At 41.5% G+C, this 20,223-nt stretch overlaps 1 protein-coding gene across 2 annotated transcripts in view; it reads left to right on the top strand.

Annotated features, from left to right (window-relative positions):
• The window catches only part of ATP8A2 (ATPase phospholipid transporting 8A2), a 580,506-nt gene that overhangs the window by 120,631 nt on the left and 439,652 nt on the right, over positions 1-20,223 (top strand). For both annotated transcript variants that reach the window (XM_053672924.1, XM_053672925.1), the window contains exons 3-6: positions 15,269-15,368; positions 15,816-15,914; positions 16,852-16,897; positions 17,619-17,659. In XM_053672924.1, coding sequence (XP_053528899.1) covers positions 15,269-15,368; positions 15,816-15,914; positions 16,852-16,897; positions 17,619-17,659 — 286 coding nt within the window. The remainder of the gene's footprint in view (positions 1-15,268; positions 15,369-15,815; positions 15,915-16,851; positions 16,898-17,618; positions 17,660-20,223) is intronic.

Below are 20,223 nucleotides of genomic sequence, written 5' to 3'. Positions count from 1 at the left end.
GAACTTAGAGAAAATTATGGGAGGGTCTATAGGCCATATCTATATGAGTATTAGATTATGCCCATAGCCAGAGCCAGCTTGACTTAAAGCTGATGAAGTCTAAGTTCCAGGACATCTGCCCTTTCCAGGGCCCTGGAGGGCATCTACAATATGTTTACCTGCTTAATGATTTTGTATAACTCAGGAAATAGATCTGAACCCTGATTGGCTAGGGCCACTATCTCTTTTCAGTCAAACTTTCACCATTATCACACTCTCTCTCCTGTTAGATAACATTGTAGGTGTCTTAGGAATCTGGATTAGGAAAATTTGGAAATAACATTTTGTTTGGGTGAGCAGTCTGTCTTGTCAGGAGATAAATTATTAACTGTCCCAGCATAAGAGCAAGTATCAGAAATGCTCCTGCTGTCACCACCTCAGCTGGGGTTGTGATAGGAGAGTGTAGAGTCAGAAGTATCGAAATCTGAGTGTGACTTACTACCTTGAACTATGTGAGTCATACCAGAGAAACTGCTCCAAATGTGTGGGGCCAAAAGCCAGTCTGTGGGGAAGTTTTCCAGATTTTAAGTTTTATTTATAGAAGATATTTGACAGGACTTTCTCTGAATGTGACAATAATCATAAAAATTTACATGACATTACTGTTCATGAATTTTAAAGCTGAAACATTACCAAGAGATCAATGAGAAATAACTTACCAACCACAGCTAGAGCAAAGACTGAATTATCACTCTATTTCTATAAAAACTATTGCAATATTGCTGTGTAAGAAGTGACCTAAGCAAATAAAATAAAAAATATTGGGGTTGGGGGCAGGGAGAGGTATAGAATGCCAGATAGTTAGTAAAAACACTATGCTTCCTTCAAGTTTCAATGTAGTATATTTCAGCTTTCATTAATTGTATTATGTTAGACCCCCCCCAATTTTAAATGTGTTCATTTTTGTGCTGTCTTTTGTTTTTATAATTTTGTATTTTTCTTAAAGTGAGACCCCCAAAATGTATGGGTATTGTGTACAAATTGTATCCAGGCCCCACGAAATCTGGATTTAGAGTTGTTTAAAAAAAGTTATCTAACTGGGTACAGAATGAGTAAATTAAACAAAAAGATGAGAAGACATTTTAGGATTACTTAGGAATGAACTACAGTGCGTTGTGTTTTTATATTAAACTACCATGAATGAATATGCAAGGACCAATTATTAAAATGAAATAAAGCTTTAAACTTTTTCCTTAAACATTGTTTCTCTGAGGATCTGTGTTAGAAAATTACTGAGGAACTTGATCTTCACCTGTCTCAGACCTGCTGCTCCAGTAAAATGTACATTGCAGGAAACGCTGCTACCGTGGCTGGCCAGCAGAGGGCACTGTGTCATCGGTCTGGGGTGTGCCTTGAGCTCGCTGCCTCCTAGGTTAGTAGAGGTGGTTAAGAGAGTAAGTATTTGATGTGGCCAATTCTGAGCTCCATGAGTAAGAGTAGAGAAGTCCCTTCCCAGCTACCCGTTCATCCATGTGTTCTCTCTTTCTTTCTCACACACACGTGTTTGCACACACACGGTGATGAGATGAATGGATGGGTTACAGATTGTGTGTTTGGTAGACATGAATAGGGAAAAGTAAGATGACCCTTTGGGCTGTTGTCTGGGAAGAAGGGAAAAGATGTGCCTTGATAAAAAGAAAACAAAGATGTTCTAGAAATTTGGCAGAGGATTAAAGGAAGCAGGAGAATTTAAGAGCCAATAGTATTCAGGACAAAGTGATTTGCAGTTGAGTGAGAAGTTTATTCTAGTTTTTCCTGTGGACTGAGGGACAGGGTAGAGACTCCTGTGTTGGAAGCCAGGCTGCTCTTCTCAAAGGAAGGACCGTAAAAGTTTTGTGCTCCAATTGCTGTGCTGATGTTCGCTTCTTGTTAGACTCACACAAGGTAGACTGGAATTTCCCTTTCTTATTCTCGACCTAGTGCCTGGTTGTTGCTGGTAGAAGGTAGTGACTGTAGGGATTCTATCAGATATGAGTAATTACTAGATCTTTTTGTGGTGGGAAGTAGTAGTACATATAAGAATAAATTAGGTGTTTAGCCTGACTTGATGTTCCAATAAACAGCTTCTCGTTTATGACCATTCCTGAAATTAGCTAAAAAGAACTGATGATTGCCTGACAGTTATGTCTAGATACTATTAATTTTTATTTAAAGTATCAAATAAATATTGAAATAATACATGTAGGTAGTTAAAAGTTTAAATGGCATGGAAGCTTATGAAAATCAGTAGTCTCCAGCTTCATCTCTCTCATTCTGGTTCTGTTCTGCTAAAGGCACCCAGTTTGAACTCTTAATTTCTAATTATTTAGGTGTTTTCTACCACATTTCTAAATGAGTTTTAGAATTTTCTCTCTTAATTCTTTTGTAGATCAAAATTTAACTTATTTATATCAGGGCCAAGTAGTGAAGTATAGTATATTTGTCACTTTCCTAGTGTAACTTGCTTTTACTGCTTCATTTTTCTGTTAGAACGGTTTTGTTTTACACATCAATCCTTATTTTTCCCCATTAGATTACATATACTTATGCTATCTCTATGTATATTATAAAAGTAATGTCTCAGAATAATCACTCAGTTCTACAATACTACACTCTCCCCCAGAGACTTCCTTTCTAGGAAGACTGTTACTTTGCAGATACAGAATAAAGCAATCATCCCAGAACTTTTTTCCTGCCTTTTTGAGTTGGATTCCCTGTTTTTGGATGTGTATGTATTCTCTTTATTGATTAATCTCCAGTGTTATTGATACACATCTTGGAATAAGTATTTGCTTTGGAAAGTGTACATGAAAAGTAGATTTAAGGGTCTGATAGTTTGGCTAGGTATAGAAATCTGAAGTCTTTTTAAAAATATATATTTTATTGATTATGCTATTACAGTTGTCCAAATTTCCCCCCTTTACTCCTCTCTACCCTGCATACCCCCTCCCACCCTCATTCCCCCGATTTAGTTCATGTCCATGTGTCATACATATAAGTTCTTTGGCTTCTACATTTCCCATACTATTCTTATCCTTCCCCTGTCTGTTTTCTACCTTCCATCTATGGTCTTAACTCCAGCTGTTTATGTTGCTATTAAGAAGTTCAGTGTCAACCAACCCAATTAAAAAATGGGAAAAGGACTTGAACTGACACTTCTCCAAGGAGGACATACAGAAGATCCAGAGACACATGAAGAGATGCTCAATATTGTTAGCTATCAGAGAGATGCAAATTAAAACCACAATGAGATACCACTTTACACTGGTCAGGATGGCTATCATAAACAAAGCAACAAACAACAAATGTTGGAGAGGTTGTGGGGAAAAGGGGTCCTTACTTCACTGTTGGTGGGATTGCAGACTGGTACAACCATTATGAAAAACAGTATGGAATTTTCTCAGAAAAATAAAAATTGACCTGCCTTTTGACCCAGCAATTCCACTGCTAGGATTATATCCTAAGAATCCTAAAAAATCAATATCAAAGAACCTATGCACCACAATGTTTATAGCAGCACAATTTACAATAGCCAAGAGTTGGAAGCAACCCAGGTGCCCATCAGTAAATGAGTGGATCAAAAAGTTGTGGTACATATACACAATGGAATTCTATGCAGCAGAGAGAAAGAAGGAGCTACTACCCTTTGCAACAACATGGATGGAACTGGAAAGCATTATGCTGAAATAGGCCAGGTGTTGAAAGACAAATACCATATGATCTCACCTTTAACAGGAAGCTAAACAACAAAACAAGCAAGCAGAAAAAAAAACAAAGACTGAAATGGAGAACAAGGGGACAGTGACCAGAGGGGAGAGGGAAGGGAATTTAAGGGGAAAAAGGGGGAGGGGTTTAGAGGAACAAATAGGAAGGACACAGGGACGAGAACAAAGGGGGGTGGAAATGGGAGGGAGGTGGGGAGCACGGGGCAGGGGGGGCTGGGATGGGAGAAATAGACAAAAAAACTGTACTTGAAAAATAACTAAATAAAAATTTTTTAAAAGTTCAATATCATATTGATTTTTCCCTTTATGCATCAGCTATTTTTATGAGCATGTGTTTTTTAAAATTATGGTATTCTATAATTTTAATTATTTGCTATAGGTCTCTTGTTTTGGGTACTTAGTGAAACTTTTTAATCAGAAGCCTTATTTCTTAGACTTCTGGGAAATTTTTTAAATATTTCTTAAATGTTCTCTTTCTCTGTTTTTTTGTAGAACTCTATTAAGAGTTGGATATTGACTCTCATATTGGTACTCTGGGATCTCTTTTCTTATACTTTTTCATCTCAGTTTTTCTGTTTTGCTTTTTCAGAGATTACTCGCTTTTATTTTTCACTCCTGTGATTGAATTATCTTAGGCTTAATTCCCAGTACTAGCTCTTTTTTTGTGTGTGACTTTAAAAAAATAGAATCTTATTTTTATCTTGAAAAGTTATAACCTTTATTTTTTTCAGAACTTATTTTTGTTTTATATGACTGCATTACCACCTTATAGCTCTGAGGATGTTAACATTTAAAAAATATTTTTAAGGTTTGCTGCACTGTTTCCTTAAGTCTCCTTTTTTTTTAATTTTTGAATCTCTTTTTCATAGTGGGAATTTTCTATAAATTTCTGATCATTTTCCTGGGGTGAGGGAGAAAGGGGGGAACAGAGCACTCAAGTGGTGGGGTGCTCTGAATATGGGTCAGACAACAAAATTCACTTTTAGGTGCAGGACTTCCCACCAAGCGTGTGTGGAGGATTGTTTTTCCTGTGTTCCTGTGAGGTTGCCTAGGGAATGATGTTTGGATCTCTGGCCATGGGAATAGCAGTCTGGCCATGTAAGGAAGGGTTCTGTGTAGCCAGAATAAGGGGGTTTATGAGAAAAGAACCCTGCTGCTTTTTAAAGGTCTTTGCTTTTAGCCCATGATTGTTTATCTTGTGAAGTTTCAACACATTCTTAGCCCTGATCCCTGGGTCAGCTCCTCTGTGTGGAGACTTCTAATGTTTCTCTTTGCTCTCCACCTTTGCCTCATCTGTCTTCCATTGCTGGTGTGTTCACCTCCTGAGCTCCTCTGCTTTGCAGGGTGAAGCCTCCCCCTTTCTGTCCATAGGCCTGACACACTGAGGTTGTGTCTAATAAGTGATGACTATGGCTAATTAATGTGTCAATCTGACTGGGCCATGGGCTGTCCAGATATTTGCTCAAATGCTAGTCTGGGTGTTTTTGTGAGGGTGATTTGGGATGAGATTAACATTTGAATTATACACTGAGTAAGGCAGATTGAGCTCTCCAGTGTGGGTGGGCCTCATCTCATTAGTTGAACAGAAAGACTGAGTAAGAGGGACCTTCTCTTGTCTGATGGCCTTAAGCTGGTACATTGTCTTCTTCTTGCCTTTGGAGTGGAATTACCCCAGTGGCACTCCTGGGTCTTCATCTTGCTGAGTGCAGATCTTGGGACTTGCCAGACTGAATAGTAGTGTGAGCACATTTCTGATACATCTCATTCTGCATCTACATATATGTGCTATTGGTTCTGTTCCTTTGGAGAACCCTGGCTAATGCAGGGATCCCCTTATTAGAACTGAGTTACTTTCTCAAAAATGAACTGACCTGTCTTCCCAGAAAACAGATCTTAAAGTGAAACCCATTCTTCTTGCCTGGAATGTGGCCAAGGGCCCTTCCTCAGGGTGCAGATCCCCTGCAGGCTCCTCTTTTGCAGTGGCTCATAATCAGAAGGTATCTTGGAGGCATGTAGACAAAAAAAGGACAAAGGAGCCTATTTCAAGGGAAAATACTTCTTGGCTGGTGATTCTATTCCTAGTTTTTAAAAAGTGGCAGTATATTTTTATATTTCTTTCCACTGTTTAAGTGGTGCCTGAGTAGGCAGAAGTGATACATGTACGTGCCTTTTATACCTGGGAGCCAGAAGCCAGGTGTCCTTTAGAACCCTAGCCACAAAGGTTATGTTCCTTGTGTTAAATTCAAGTAGACAACTACATGGGTGTATTCACTTTATAAAAATGCATATTGGAAAGTATACAAAATCTAAAGATGATTTCAATTAAAATTAAACATTTGAATATAAAGTCTGGTAATTATGTGAGAAATTCACAAAAGTAAAGTGATGCAGCTTGCCTTGGGTTTTGACTGTTTGCAATGCAAAGAACTGACAGTCTTACTGTATATTTTTTGCACATCCTACTCTAGTGAACTCTGTCTACTCCTCTCCTCACCTCCTGCTAGTCTCCCACTTTGTCTGCTTCAGTCTAGCACCCCATACAGATCTCACTCACTATTACAGATCCTGGACCCTGCCTGTGTGGGAGGTGACCTTTTAGGCTAGTTATAATGACTTCCTCTTGCAACCAGCGATACAACTGTCTCCTTGACTAAGAGCAGAGGCTTAGGGAGTATGAGCAAAATTTAGGCACTTCTATTTTAGTACTTGATTTCAGAGAGTCCTGTCACACTTTTCTAGACTCACAGCACATCAGCACCTGGGACAGCCTTAAACCTTAACTTTTGATAGAGTTCATTTCCTGTGTTTGGAAAGAGTATATTGAATACTGAGTGAAGGGCCAGAGATGTTATAATTAAATACAGTAGACTTTGACCTGTTTTGCTTTTCTTTTCGGGCCATGGTAGACTCAGGCCTGAATTGTGACCCCTTCTGTACTCATTTACCATAAGGTCAGATATTTTCCTAAGATATATTCATTGTTCCTTTTTATTGATGATAGAGAATCTCATTGAAAATGATCCATTGAGCTTTGCAGTGCAAAATTGAGTAAGTCTCACAACTCCTTCATTTTATTTTTATTGTAAAGTTCACAGTTTTTTTTTTTTTTTAAGCAATGGGCTAAAAACACACTTTTCAGTGGTGGCCACCTTTAAAGGTATTAGCTGTAAGCATCCACTGTCTCACATTTGGAGCTACTTATCTAAGAGTAATGCACAATGAGGGATTTGGCTGGCAGCATGCTCTGTGCTCAAAATGTTATCTGCTCTCTGTTTTCTTTTTCTAGCCCACATTTCTATGTAAAATAAACTGCTTCGTGTGCAGAGCTGACTCACTAAGTTGGAAAAGAAAGATTTAGGAATATGATAGAACATTCACACTGTTTAATAGGAATCACAGGGAGTCTAGTTTATGAATTTATTTTCAAAGCAATATTTGTAAGTTGATTAAAATTCAATGCGCTTTTCACATTATATGTGTATTATAAAGAAGAGGCAGATGATTTGTGGCCAAGCTGGAGGTATAGGTAGATATACTTTGCCTCCTTGCACAACCAAAAGAAGGACAAAAACAAATTTAAAAGCAAAAAATAACCACAACTGCCAGAAAATTGAACGATATGGAAGTCTGACAACCAAGGAGTTAAAGAAAAAACATTCATCCAGACCAGTAGGAGGGGCAGAGACAGGCAGCTGGGGTGGAGAGGATGAGTGGTGAGTCAGTGGCTGGTGGAGTGGGTGGTCCCACATTTGCATGTAGATAAACTCAGAGGAACAACTGGGGAGCAAGGCAGGTGGTGCAACCTGGGGTTACAGCATGGGGAAATAAAGCCTCAAAACCTTTGGCTGTAAAAACCTGTGGAGTTTGCAGTGGTAGGATAAACTCCCAGTCTCACAGGAGAGTTTGTTGGAGAGACCCACAGGTCCTAGAACATACACAAACACACCGCCTGGGAATCAGCACCAGAGGGGCCCAATTTGCTTATGGGTAGTGTGGAAAGTGACTGAAAGCCAGCCAAGAGCCAAGCAAGCACCATTGTTTCTTCACTGACCGCTCCCCCACATACAGTGCCACAACACAGCCAAGTAGGTTGCCCTTCCCTGGCGAATACCCAAGACTCTGCCCCTTACTATGTAACAGGTGTGCTGAGACAAAAAAATATGGCATAAATAAAATAAAAGATCAAAGCTCCAAAAATAGAACTAAGTGATGAAGAGATAGCCAACATAGCAGATGCAGAGTTCAAAACACTGATAATCAGTATGCGCACAGAAGTGGTTGAGTATGGTTGCAAAGTAAAGGAAGAAGTGGAGGCTATGCAAAGTGAAGTAAAAAAAAATACACAGGGAACCAACAGTTAAGGGAAGGAAACTGAGACTCAAATCAACAATTTGGAGCAGAAGGAAGAAATAAACATTCAACCAGAATAGAATGAAGAAACAAGAATTCAAAAAAAATGAGAGGCTGAGAAACCTCCTGGACAACTTTAAATGTTCCAACATCCAAGATAGGGGTGCCAAAAGGAGAAGAGGAAGAGCAAGAAATGGAAAACTTATTTGAAAAAATAATGAAGGAGAACTTCCCTAATCTGGCTAAGGAAATAGACTTCCAGGAAGTCCAGGAAATTCAGAGAGTCCCAAAGGAGTTGGACCCAAGGAAGCACACACCAAGGTATATCACAATTATGTTACCCAAGGTTAAAGATAAAGAGAGAATATTAAAAGCAGCAAGAGAAAAAAGAGACAATTACTCACAAAGGAATGCCCATAAGGTTATTGGCTGATTTCTCAAAAGAAACCTTCAAGGCAAGAAGGGGCTAGAAGGAAGTATTCAAATTCATGAAAGTCAAGGACCTACATCCAAGATTACTCTATCCAGCAAAGCTTTCATTTAGAATGAAAGGGCAGACGAAGTGCTTCCCAGATAAAGTCAAGTGAAAGGAGTTCATCATCACCAAGCCTTTATTATATGAAATGTTAAAAGGACTTATCTAAGAAAAAGAGGAAGATCAAAACTATGAATAGTAAAATGACAACATACTCACAACTATCAACAACCGAACCTAAAACAAAAACAAAAACAAAAACAAAATGAACAACTAGAACAGGAACAGAAACACAGAAATGAAGATCATGTGGAGGGTTATCAATGGGGAGAGGGAGAGTGGAGAATAGGAGAAAAATTACAGGAAATAAGAAACATAAATGGTAGGTACAAAATAGACAGAAGGAGGTTAAGAATAGTATAGTAAATGAAGAAGCCAAAAAACTTACATGTATGACCCATGGACATAAACTAAGGAGAAGAAATGTTGACAGAAGGGGGTGTGCAGGGCAGAGGGGAAAAAGGGAGAGAAAAAATGAGACAGCTGTAATAGCATAATCAATAAAATATATTTAAAGACTTCTTACCCCTATAGAAAAAGAAAGAACTGGCTGAAAAGCCTATGCGAGCCACAGTAACATACTGTACAGAACTGCAGTGCTAATAGTACCCAGTCTGGGTCCTGTTCCTGCATTCTGGGAGCAGGCTATGAGATGAGGCAGTGTCCAGCAGTTTTTGGGTTTTCTTTTCAGCTGTAAACTAAGAAATAGAAAAAGTGTTGATCATGAAAATGTCAGTGTGAGCTTACTAACCCTTTATTTGTAACTGGTGAAATTTCAGTAGCTTTGTAAAATGAAGTGAACATTTCTAGTGAGGTAGTCATGTTTTAATATTGACAGGGCCTGTTTGTCAGCAGAAATTTCTGTATTTGAGGGGATCTCCAGAATGTAACTTGGGACAGATGGCTGCCAAAGCATCAGGAGGCTGTGCCAGGCAGGGGGCACAGGCTTTGCTGTCTATTGGCACGTCCTTGTGGGTGAGCTCCATGTGTACGGCGGTGTCATGGGACATTGTTTGCAGTGCAGGGCCCACTGGGGGAGGCCTGTGTATTCAGTGGTCTTGCTTGCTCTTGCTCTTCCTGTGAGTTGGTTTAATGCACTTTTCCTGGATAAGTGAATTAAACTGTTTATGAAGACATGCAAAACCTTCTTAGGACATGGTGTGATCTCCTTGTCTTCTCCCTCCAATGATCCAGAATTTCCTGCTGAGGGAATAGTTTGAGAGGACAAAGGTGAGTGAAAGGCATCTTCTGGGACCCGGTAGAACGGAAGGTTTCCACAACGTGGTCACGGAGCAGGGGTTCTGCTCACACAGTTGGCTCTTGTTTAGAGTTTTAAAAGGATTCACAGGAACAAGTATGAAGGACACATGGACAAAAACTAAGGGGGGTGAAAATGGGAGGGAGGTGGGGAGCACGGGGGGGTGGGCTAGGATGGGAGTAAAAGATAACTGTACTTGAATAATAATTAAATTAAAAAATCAAATCAGTAACGCATTAAAAAAATAAAAATAAAAGGGCCTTCCACTCTTTCAGTCAGTGTCGAATACCTACTATCCTTTAGACAGATACGAGAAATGTGCTGTCCATGTAATGCAGGACAGTAAAAACAGTAATGATGGCTTTTGCCTGTCTACACCTTGGTGTGGATTTACTGCTCATGTTTTGAAGGTGAACATTAAGCTAGTTTGTTGCTTACTGTAGGTTATAGCTTAATATTAAGTGAATATTAAGCAGTTTGTTTTAAGGGGAAGTGACACTCTGAGCAGCTACTGCCTTTTAGAGTTGCCTTTGGGGAAAGGTTGTCAACTTCCGTTTTTCTCACAGCTCGGGAGACACAAGCATCATCTCTGGGCTCTTGCTTTGTGCTTGGTTGTGGGGACCAGACTTCTGTAGGGTGATGTGACCTGTGACAGGCGGGTAGCCCCAGGCCCCAGGCCCTCTTTTCCAATGGATGATTTCTCACACTTGCCAGTCTCTAACAGTTACCAAGAGGAACCCATCCACATACATACACAGTACCAAATTCCTTTCCAGTCCTGAGTCAGCTTCCCCAGGGGATGCTTTGCACACAACGCTGTTGTTGCCAGATCTTGTCTTCTTGGAATCTTTTGGAAGCTTCCCATCTCTCGAAGAGAAAAAGGCCAGTGTGTGAACATGAGCTGCAAGGCTCACGTTGGTCCCTGTGGTCTCTCTTCACACTTCTCCACGCGGCTCCTCCCACACTGGCCCCCACAGTGCTCCTCCAGCAGGAGGAACAACACGGGCTCCCCGCTCAGTGTTTTTGCACTTGCTCTTCCCTCTCTCCAAAGGTCTTTCCCTGTGTATTCACACAGCACGTTTCTGCCGCTTCACCTGCTCCAGGGCTTCGCTCATCCAGCACCTTCTTAGTGAACCCCTCCCAGATCACTCCACTGAAGTAACTCCCCTGCCCCTGGCCCCCACCAGTGGGCCCCTGCACCGCCTTCCCTGATCTCTTCCTACACAGTACTCACCACCACCTATCCTGCTATGCACTTTTGAAAGTTTAATCTCTGCAATAAAATGTAATTTTCTGAAGGGTATGTGTGTTTTTGACCAGTTGGTCCCATGTAGTGCCTAACACCATGCCTGGTGTATGGAGTGGGCTCAGTAAATATTTGCTAATGGATGAATGATTAAGGGGTAGATTTTTTGACAAGCCCCTGGTCGTTCTTCATGTTACCCAGTTTCAGGAAACATTGGTGTAGCAGATGTGTAGGCGAAATTGAGTGAACCACAGGAAACATTTATTTCTTTCTGGTCATTCCTCCCTCTTCTCTGGGTTCTGATACTTGCTAAATGCCTGGATTTGCCTGTAGCCCCTGCCTGTCCTTGCTGTGAGCAGCACCCTGACATGTGCTCCTGGGGATGCTGACATGTGCAGTGTGAGTGGGAATCTTTCGGGGGTGACTAATTCACCCAGGGAAACAAAGTCCTCTGCTGGGAAGCACCTTCATTTGTTCATTTCACCTATTGATGTTCTTTTTCCTGGTACGGTGAATGGTAAATCTGTCCCTGCCTTTGGTATCTTACCATTTTTAGCTGGATTGACTTCAAATGGACTCGAACAAATATATCTCCCCCAGGGTAATTGCCACTCACAGTGTAGTACTTGGACCAGCATTGGCCTCATTTGGGAAATTGTTAGAAATACAGAATCTCAGGACCACTCCAGACTTATGGAATCAGAGAATATACAGGAAATGGTTAATTTTATGTCAGCTTGGCTGGGTTTTGGTGCCCAGATATTTGGCCTAATGTTCTTCCAGATGTTCCTGTGAAAGTGTTGTTTTTTTTTGGGGGGGGGAGTGAGATTAACATTAAAATTCATGGACTTTGCGTAAAGCAGATTACCCTCCATGTTGTGGGTGAGCCTTGTCCAGTCAGCTGAAGGCCTGGGTAAGACAAAGTCTGACCTCCCTGGGCAAGGAAGGATCCTGCCAGCAGGTGGCCTCAGACTCAGAGGACAGCAGCTCTTCCCTTGGGTCTCCAGTCTGCCAGCCCACCCTGCACATTTTGGGCTTGCCAACTTCTCCACCATTTTGTGAGCCAATTCCTTAAACCTCTCACCCTGGGTATGTGTGTGTGTGTGTGTGTGTGTGGGCAGCTCACACAAGCAGGCAGATTTCATCCTGGGTGGACTTACGTTCTACACACAGTTCAGTGTAGAAGGTCGACTCTGTGAAACGAGCCCAGGTAACAGGCATGGGAACAACAGGTCAGTGTCCCCCTGTTCTGTTTCTCGGGAAAGCCCCGATGAATACAATACATTTAAAAAAACCCTAGGAGATTCATATACACCTTTAAGTTTGAGAAACACTGCCATAAATAAACTCTTCTGGTAGAGTGATTTTGATGGGAACTGCCTTCAGCTGTAGTTTTATGTGTTTAATTCTGTAACGGGACACATAAGGGCTGTAATTAAGGCCACTATTGTAATGCCGTACAGCAGCCATCTCCTGGATGAATGCCATTTTCTCTGAGTTATTGATTACATTGATTCTATTTTAGGAAGCAAACATTTTAGACTCATTTTTCTAGTTTAACTAAGAGTAAAAGTTAGTATGCTTTCCCTCCCCCACCTTACCTTTTTGTCTTGGTTTTCTGACATGAACAGTGATGCAGACTCCAGCCAAGGGGTCTGTGTGTTGTGGATGTGATGAGCAAATTCACACAGGCTGCAGAAGTGCTGCGGAGAAAAAGGGAAGGCACAGCCACTGTCTGAGAGAGCTTCGACCCTCGCCTGGACAGGCTTTTATTGCTTTCTAGTCACATCACATCAAAGAATGTTCTCATTCATTATCCTTAGGTTTACTTTAAGTGATTACTTCTTATAGATAACAAAAAAAATGTTGCAAATGCAAGGGAATGATAAAAGTGATTGATCTGGTTACATTCCATCCTTGGGACGGCTTAGCACAGACTTTAGGGAGTTGCTTCAGAGATATACATTAAACATCTGCAGTCTTAACTCAGGGTGAGGGAGTTTTAGCAAAAGCAAGCCTTAAAGCAGCCTAGGCACAATGCCAGCCTGGTTCCCCATGGGAAAACCGATCTGCATGCCTGGGTCCTGTGTGCCACCTTGCACCAACGGTTTTCTGGTTTGGGGCTGGGCTACATTCGTCACTTCCATGCTGATCAGTTTCCTATAAAACAGGACCTTCTTCTTCCCCAGACTTTTACCTTCATGGCCTCCAGACACATTGGGTCCTCTTAAGAACACTTAGTATTTTACTCTAGAGGGAAACGCTCACACACAGGTGGGGCCATATGCCACCTGTGCTTGTATGTGTCTCTTTGATACAGCTCAAATTTTGGGTTCAAATGTTATAGTCAAACTGTCTTTTAAGATGCTTTCTCAAGTCTTCAAGTATGTGGATTTTCATGCTTCCTGCACTGTGCAGTGTTGGTTGCTTTATTTTACTGGTCAGGGCTGCCGTGAAGGAGGGCCCGGCATTCTGTCTGACTTTGTCCTGCAAACCGCAGTCAGGAAAGCTTGGTGCCACGGGCTATCACGCACACGCTTTCCCTGCTCTTGAATGAACTTGGTGCCAGCTAGTTTAGGCTGCCTGGACAAACTTTACCATGACATCTTGTTATCCATGGGTTATGTAGAAGAGCAGGGACTCCATGCAAACAAATTTTCTTGCTCTTTCAGTGATATTTCTTCAAGTATCATGCTCTTTAAAAGTGGTTGTCATATAATTTATTGTGTATATTTAATATTGTAAGCAGAAGGCAGCTAAAAATAGGTCTGCCTGTAAGGATGACTCTAATCATCATGTGTTCGAGAACCCCAGGCTGTGGGACCGTGGGGATGGTCCTCTCCGAGGGAAGTGGCACTAGATGACCCATGGGGCAATTTCCTGCTCCAGCCAGTGAGCTCAGGCTGCTGTAGTTTAGGGGTCGTCAGCTTTGGATTTTTGTGTTGTCATTCCAGGACTGGTTGCTGTGAGGGCTTGCAGCAGTGCGTATGCCTCTGGTATTCTGTCTCCTGAGCTCTTCTGTGTTGGTGCTTCTGATTGGGTGTGTATTTGAAACCTGCTAGATAACCTTGCTGGCGTATGTTTCAGTGAGGAGTTGGCTCAGAGGCGTGCCCTCGGAGGGGGAGCTTGGAGTTGGGCAGGCACTTTTATGGATGTGCCTTTGAGCAGCCGGAGGAGGTGAAGTTCATTTTCCTCCTTCAGGTTCTCAGTTTATGCCTTTGGATTATTTCATCATTCATTGATTATAGGCTACATGCTGTGAGCTAGGAGCATCTAAAGGCGAAGTAAACATTTTTACCGTTCTCAGAATCTATTTGGGGGATAGATACATAAGTACAATTTAAAGTCAAACGGATACTATATCATTCAGTATAAACACCGTACTGTGGGCTTGGAGGAAGAAGAGTTTTTGCGGATTTGACCATGCTTGAAGGAAGAGGTCAGGATGGGAGTGTAAAATGGGAGGGATAGCATAGTTGTGGAGAGGCCGTCCCAGGTGGAAGCAAAGCGTGGACAGAGGTGGCCAAATAAACGGTGTGTGGAAGGAGTGGAGTTTGTTCAGGTGTGGCTGGGTAAATGTCTGTGACGGGCATTCAGGGGGACACTGACCTGTTGTTCCCATGCCTGCTACCTGGGCTCGTTTCACAGAGTCGACCTTCTACACTGAACTGTGGCTCTGTAGTAAGAATCGTAGAGTGCCACAAATCCCAGGATGATAATGCTGCCTTGCTTGTGTGAGCTGCCCAACGGATGCTTCCACCTTCCTCTGTATCTCACTGTCGTATCTTACTGTGTTGGGAATGTGGGCCTCTTTCTGTTTTGTGATCTTTGAAACATTCTGTCTATGCTCACTGTGTTTGTAGCACGTAGCTCCTAGGAGGTGGGTGAATTCACTGTATGAAAACTTAATGAACATATGTATTAAACTTTGAAAGATCACATAGAATTTTTTCTCAACAGGTTTGTCCTTTTATAAAAAGAAGCTTTGCACACAAGGACCAGCACAGCACTTACTCGTTCTGAATTTTGAAATGTGGTTTTAAAACCCCTTGTAAAATATTTGAAACTTTGTGTTTTCCTATTCTTTTAGAATTGACCTCAGTAACTGATAGGAGGATTTTTCTTTGTGTTTATAGTACGGCCAAGTACAGCGTGTTGACATTTCTACCTCGATTCCTGTATGAGCAGATCAGAAGAGCTGCTAACGCCTTCTTCCTCTTCATTGCCTTATTACAGGTAACGCTTCTTCTTGAAAGTTTATTCGAAATTCAGAACCTCGATTACATGCAGCATGAGATTTTGCGGAAAGGTCACTTGCCTGGAAACGTGTCATAATACTTGAACGTAATTCCCTTTCTTCATCCCGTCATTGTTTGCATGAACAAACACATGATCTTGCACAAAGAAAGACTCCTTTTAAGTATGCCTTAAGTGGCAATTACTAAAAAAGTCACTGGAAAATGGCCTGAGGGTCTTACTTTTAAACTCTTTTCTGTTTTACATATAGTGGTGTTGGATAGAATTTAAAAAATCTGTAACACACATAGTTAGTTTTTAAAATAAGGTAATTATTTTGGTGTAGCAGACATGGGGAAGAACCACAGAAGCATGAGTGGTGTCACTTTTTTTTTTGTAGAGGACTTTAATTTGTCAACTTCCCTCCTTTGGTCTCTTGTCTTGCAGCAAATCCCAGATGTATCTCCAACAGGAAGATACACCACCCTGGTGCCGTTGATCATTATTTTAACAATTGCAGGCATCAAAGAGATTGTAGAAGATTTTGTAAGTTTTTGCTTTCAGATAATAAAAACCTTTATTGGATATAGCATAACTCATTTGTTGCTTTGGGCTTTCTGTTTAAGATAGGACATTGGTCTATAGCCTAAACTAGACTCTCAAAGTTCATTATGGTGCTTTTTGGGGGGCTGGGAGGGAATGTGTGCATGCAGTGTCCTTAATACTCCAACAACAACACAGAAGTAGTTCAAACTGTGTTTTCTAATGTGCATTCCTGGACTCCTTTTGGTTTTTATCAGTGATGTTCTCCTGTAGAGTTTGCTGATTTGGTGGCAGATGAAGGACTGTATTACTGCCCAGCATGCCAGCATTGTGCTGGCTGTGCCCGAGGCAGTTTTACAAGAATCTTCTCCCTCCTCGTACTGATTTCAGTGTGTCTCCAAGGTCACTGGCTACAACCATATTCATATGCCATCCTATTTTCTAAGACTGGGCTCTTTCTCCCCTGCTCACCCCCCATACTTGAAGTATCTAGCACGTATCATGTGTGCATTTTTTCTGGGAATAGGTAAATGAATAAATGTAAAATGAATAAAAGCAAAGGTATTTTGTCCCAGAATTTTTTTTAATCAATAAAGTGAATTCAACCATTGTTATGTTTACCATACTGAGTCATTCCTTCAGTCTGATGTAAAACAAAAGAGGAGTGAGAAGTTTAACACTTCAAGGTGCTTGTTCATTGTTAGAACCTATATACTGTAATTTGAACCAGAGCAGGTGACATGTCTTACCTTTGCTGCACTTGTCCACCGAAGTAGCGAGCCATGCTGGTCGCAGACCATGGAACTGAACTGGAGAGTGTTAGCATTGCAGGCAGTTGGTTTCCTGCCCCCACCCCCTGCCCCATTGATCCTTACCGTCTGCTGCTTTAATTATTCATTTGGAACTTTTGAATCTAAGAACTTTTTTCTTTCTGTAACAGAAGCGACATAAGGCAGACAATGCAGTTAACAAAAAGAAAACAATAGGTAAGATACCAGGCTGGTCACTTTTTCCACTAGAAAACCTGAGAATGAGACCTGTGTTTAAGGAATTTTAAACAAGTCGTTAACGATGTTGAGATAAGTTGGGGACATGATCTATAAATACCTTAAAGAAACAGCAAAATGAAAAACAAATGCAATAAAATGTGAGTCCTGACAACTAAGATTTGAATAGGACTGGTCTATTTTAGAATTTTAGAAAAGGTTATAATATGAGCTCCTTTTATTTTATAAATAAAATTTTATATCAAAATAAAATTATATCATATTTTATATCAAATTTTATATCAAAAAAAGTCCTCGCATTCATATCCTTGGTTTGTAATTGTTCCCTCCCTCTGTGTCTAGCTTTTCCTGTGTTGGTTTCTAGAACATTAGCTGTGTTCCTGTGGGGTGTTTGTTTTGTTTTTGGTAAATATTGTGGTAGCAGGGTAATTTTCCTTCTTCTGGGCTAAACGTGAATAGATCTGACGTACACACGTACATCTGCATGTGTGTGCGTGTGTGAAAGCACACACGGCACATCGGCACGTAGACCGGGACTCTGCTGTGGGCAATGGTGGTGTCATGCCTGTGTGTCTGAGGACACGGCGTGTTTGAATAGGTTGCAATTAAAAGTGGAATTTTGGAAGGAGCCTTCTGGTTTGGGAAAGCTTATTTGGATTATCGTCAGTATTAACCGGTACATTTTTTTTTTCTTTTTCAGTGTTAAGAAATGGTATGTGGCATACCATTATGTGGAAAGAGGTAAAAACTATTTTTAAAGATACACCAGAAAGTATTGATGACTTATAATTAATTGCTGGTATTGATTACAGTATAAAGTTTATGTTAAGACCCAGGTCATTGCTATTCAATGTAAGTTTTAGGTTGTGGAGCTTTTCCGTGAGGTTTACTCAGAACTGATGCGTGTTTTCATTCCCTGCACCTTGTAGACCATGCTCACTGTGTCAGTAGAGTCTCGAAGTTCCCTGTCCCTGTTGGATATTTCTAAAATCTCAAAGTACTTTCTAGTTTCTAAATTCAATGTAAGAAACGTTTTGCCCTGGCTGGTGTGGTTTAGTTGGTTGGAGTGTTGTGCCGTAAACTGGAAGGTCACAGGTACAACTAGGGCACATGCCGAGGTTGTGGGTTGAGTCCCCATTCGAGGTTCGTACGAGAGGCAACCAGTCAATGTTTCTCTCTCACTGATGTTCCTCTCCCTCTTTCTTCCTCCCTTTCCTCTTTCTCTAAAATCTATAAGCATGTCCTTGGGAGAGGATAAGAAAGATAAAAAGAAACACTGTCCGTGGTCTTCCATTCTCTTTACCTCAGTTCAATTTTTTAAAGGGTTTTTAACTCTGGGGATTCAACAGGGGGTTGGGATGTAGGGTTGGAAACCATCCCACTTCGATTCGGAGGCGGGGCTGACTGGGGACAACCGTAGTTGCTGCTATTAGCTCTGCAGCATCCAGAAGGCCTGGCCTCCACTTCCCAGAGACGTGAAGTCCGCAGCATTTGGGAATTGTGCAGTTTTTTGATTGCTTATATTGATGAACAGAGAATTTAAAAGAAATATTTTGTGCCATCTGCGTTTCTCGGATCTGATAAAATTAGCTTTTTAAGTGAGTCTCTGTTTTAGCTGGACCTTCTTAAAAGTCACAGATGGTTTTGGGGGATGACTCTCATTTCTCCTCTGTTCAAAGCCAATTTACATGATTTCAAAAGAAAATTACTTTTTAGAAGTGTAACTCAGAATCATTTCTCTTGCTAAGTGTTTAGTAAGCAATGTTTAAAATTGCTGCTGTGATCTTTAATCTGCAAAATGCCAGTGATATGGTAACTGTAGTCTTCATTTTAGTTTTTGTTTTGTTTTTACTTTGTTATAGGAGTCCCTTTGTAGTGTTTTGTGATAACACCTCAACCTTGGTAGCAACCCAGAAGTCCTGTATGGCCAGTATTAATTGACCTCACTCTCACTTGGAAGTGGGGTGGTTCTTTGTCAAGGGTTTGGAAACTTGACATCACAGAGAGTGTAAATGCTGTAGAATGCAAGGACTCCCATGGCATTTCGGAATGGCCTATTTCTCTAAGGTTCCGGCTGCCAGCCTCCTCCCCTGAAATGTGCCGATACTGGCTGGTGCGGAGAACAGCGTGGATTTGGGATGATGATGCAGCTTGAAACAGCAAAAAGGGGAGTGATGATCTGTGAATTCTGGGCGCAGGGGCCCAATGGCCTTGTGAATTCCTGATACACATTTGGAGGAAAAAAACAACAACTTGTTAATATGATTCACTACATATTTTATTTCAATTAAAAATGTATTATTTGTTTATTTTAATGGGGCTCTAGGCATGTACCAGACTGTGGTAGGCATTGGGGACACAAATAAGTAGCTTGATCTTGCCCTTGAGGGGCTGTTTTTCCGGTGGTTGTCAGACTTCGGTGGCCATCCCGATCACCTGGGGGGCTTGTACAGCACCAGGGCTGGGCCGCACTCTCGAAAGCACCGATTCACTCATGCCAGGGCAGGCTCTAGAATTTGCATTCTTAACAAGTCCCTAGGTGAGGCTGATGCTGCTGGTCTGGGGACCACAGGGCAGAAGCACCAGTGCGGTGGAAGAGACAGGCGGCTAAACAGTGCAGAACTCAGGGAGGGGGGCGTGTCGGGAGCTCTGGGGACATCTGGGCAGGTCAGGAAAGGCTCCCATTTTGAGATGCTCTAGCATCCTCATGAAGGATGAACAGGAGGCAACCAGTTTCAGACAGAAGAAACTGGGTGGGACTCTGAGATGCCTGGGAAAGCCAGGCACATCCGCAGAACTGCTCAGAATGGGTCGAGAATGTGGGAGAGGATAGGTGATGAGAGGGCCATGGTAACAAGTGCCAGAGACGGCAGGCACAGTGAAATCCACTAGCTTCGAGCTTCGCAAAGCGATAACCACTAATCTGAACTGCCAGCACCCAAGTCGGCGATCCCCAGGATGTAGCCGAACCATTGGTAAATGCTGGAGGCAGCTCTGGGGTGGATCTCCACAACTTTGGTTGACTCTGAGAAGACTTTTGGGCTTATTCTTCAAAGTGCAGAGACTTGAGAAATCCTCTGAGGCTGGAGTGAATTCGAGGATCTGGAGGGTGGTCTCTTCACCTTAAAATTTCTCGCTCTAGATAGTTCCACCCACTGAAGGGACAACTAGGCATAAGAACACCAAATAGAAAGCCATTTTCAAACAAAATTCCAAGTAGTTTCTCATGTACATGCAACTTCTTAGTTCTTTGTTACTGGGGAATAATTGTTTCTTTATTTCAATAATAAAGATGGGAGAAAGCC

This window comes from Artibeus jamaicensis, unplaced genomic scaffold, assembly GCF_021234435.1.
Source record: "Artibeus jamaicensis isolate MK-2021 breed Jamaican fruit bat unplaced genomic scaffold, CSHL_Jam_final contig_793, whole genome shotgun sequence".
Lineage (NCBI taxonomy): Eukaryota > Metazoa > Chordata > Mammalia > Chiroptera > Phyllostomidae > Artibeus > Artibeus jamaicensis.
Note: the sequence above shows the minus strand (reverse complement) of the source record. Positions and strands in the feature narration are given on the sequence as shown.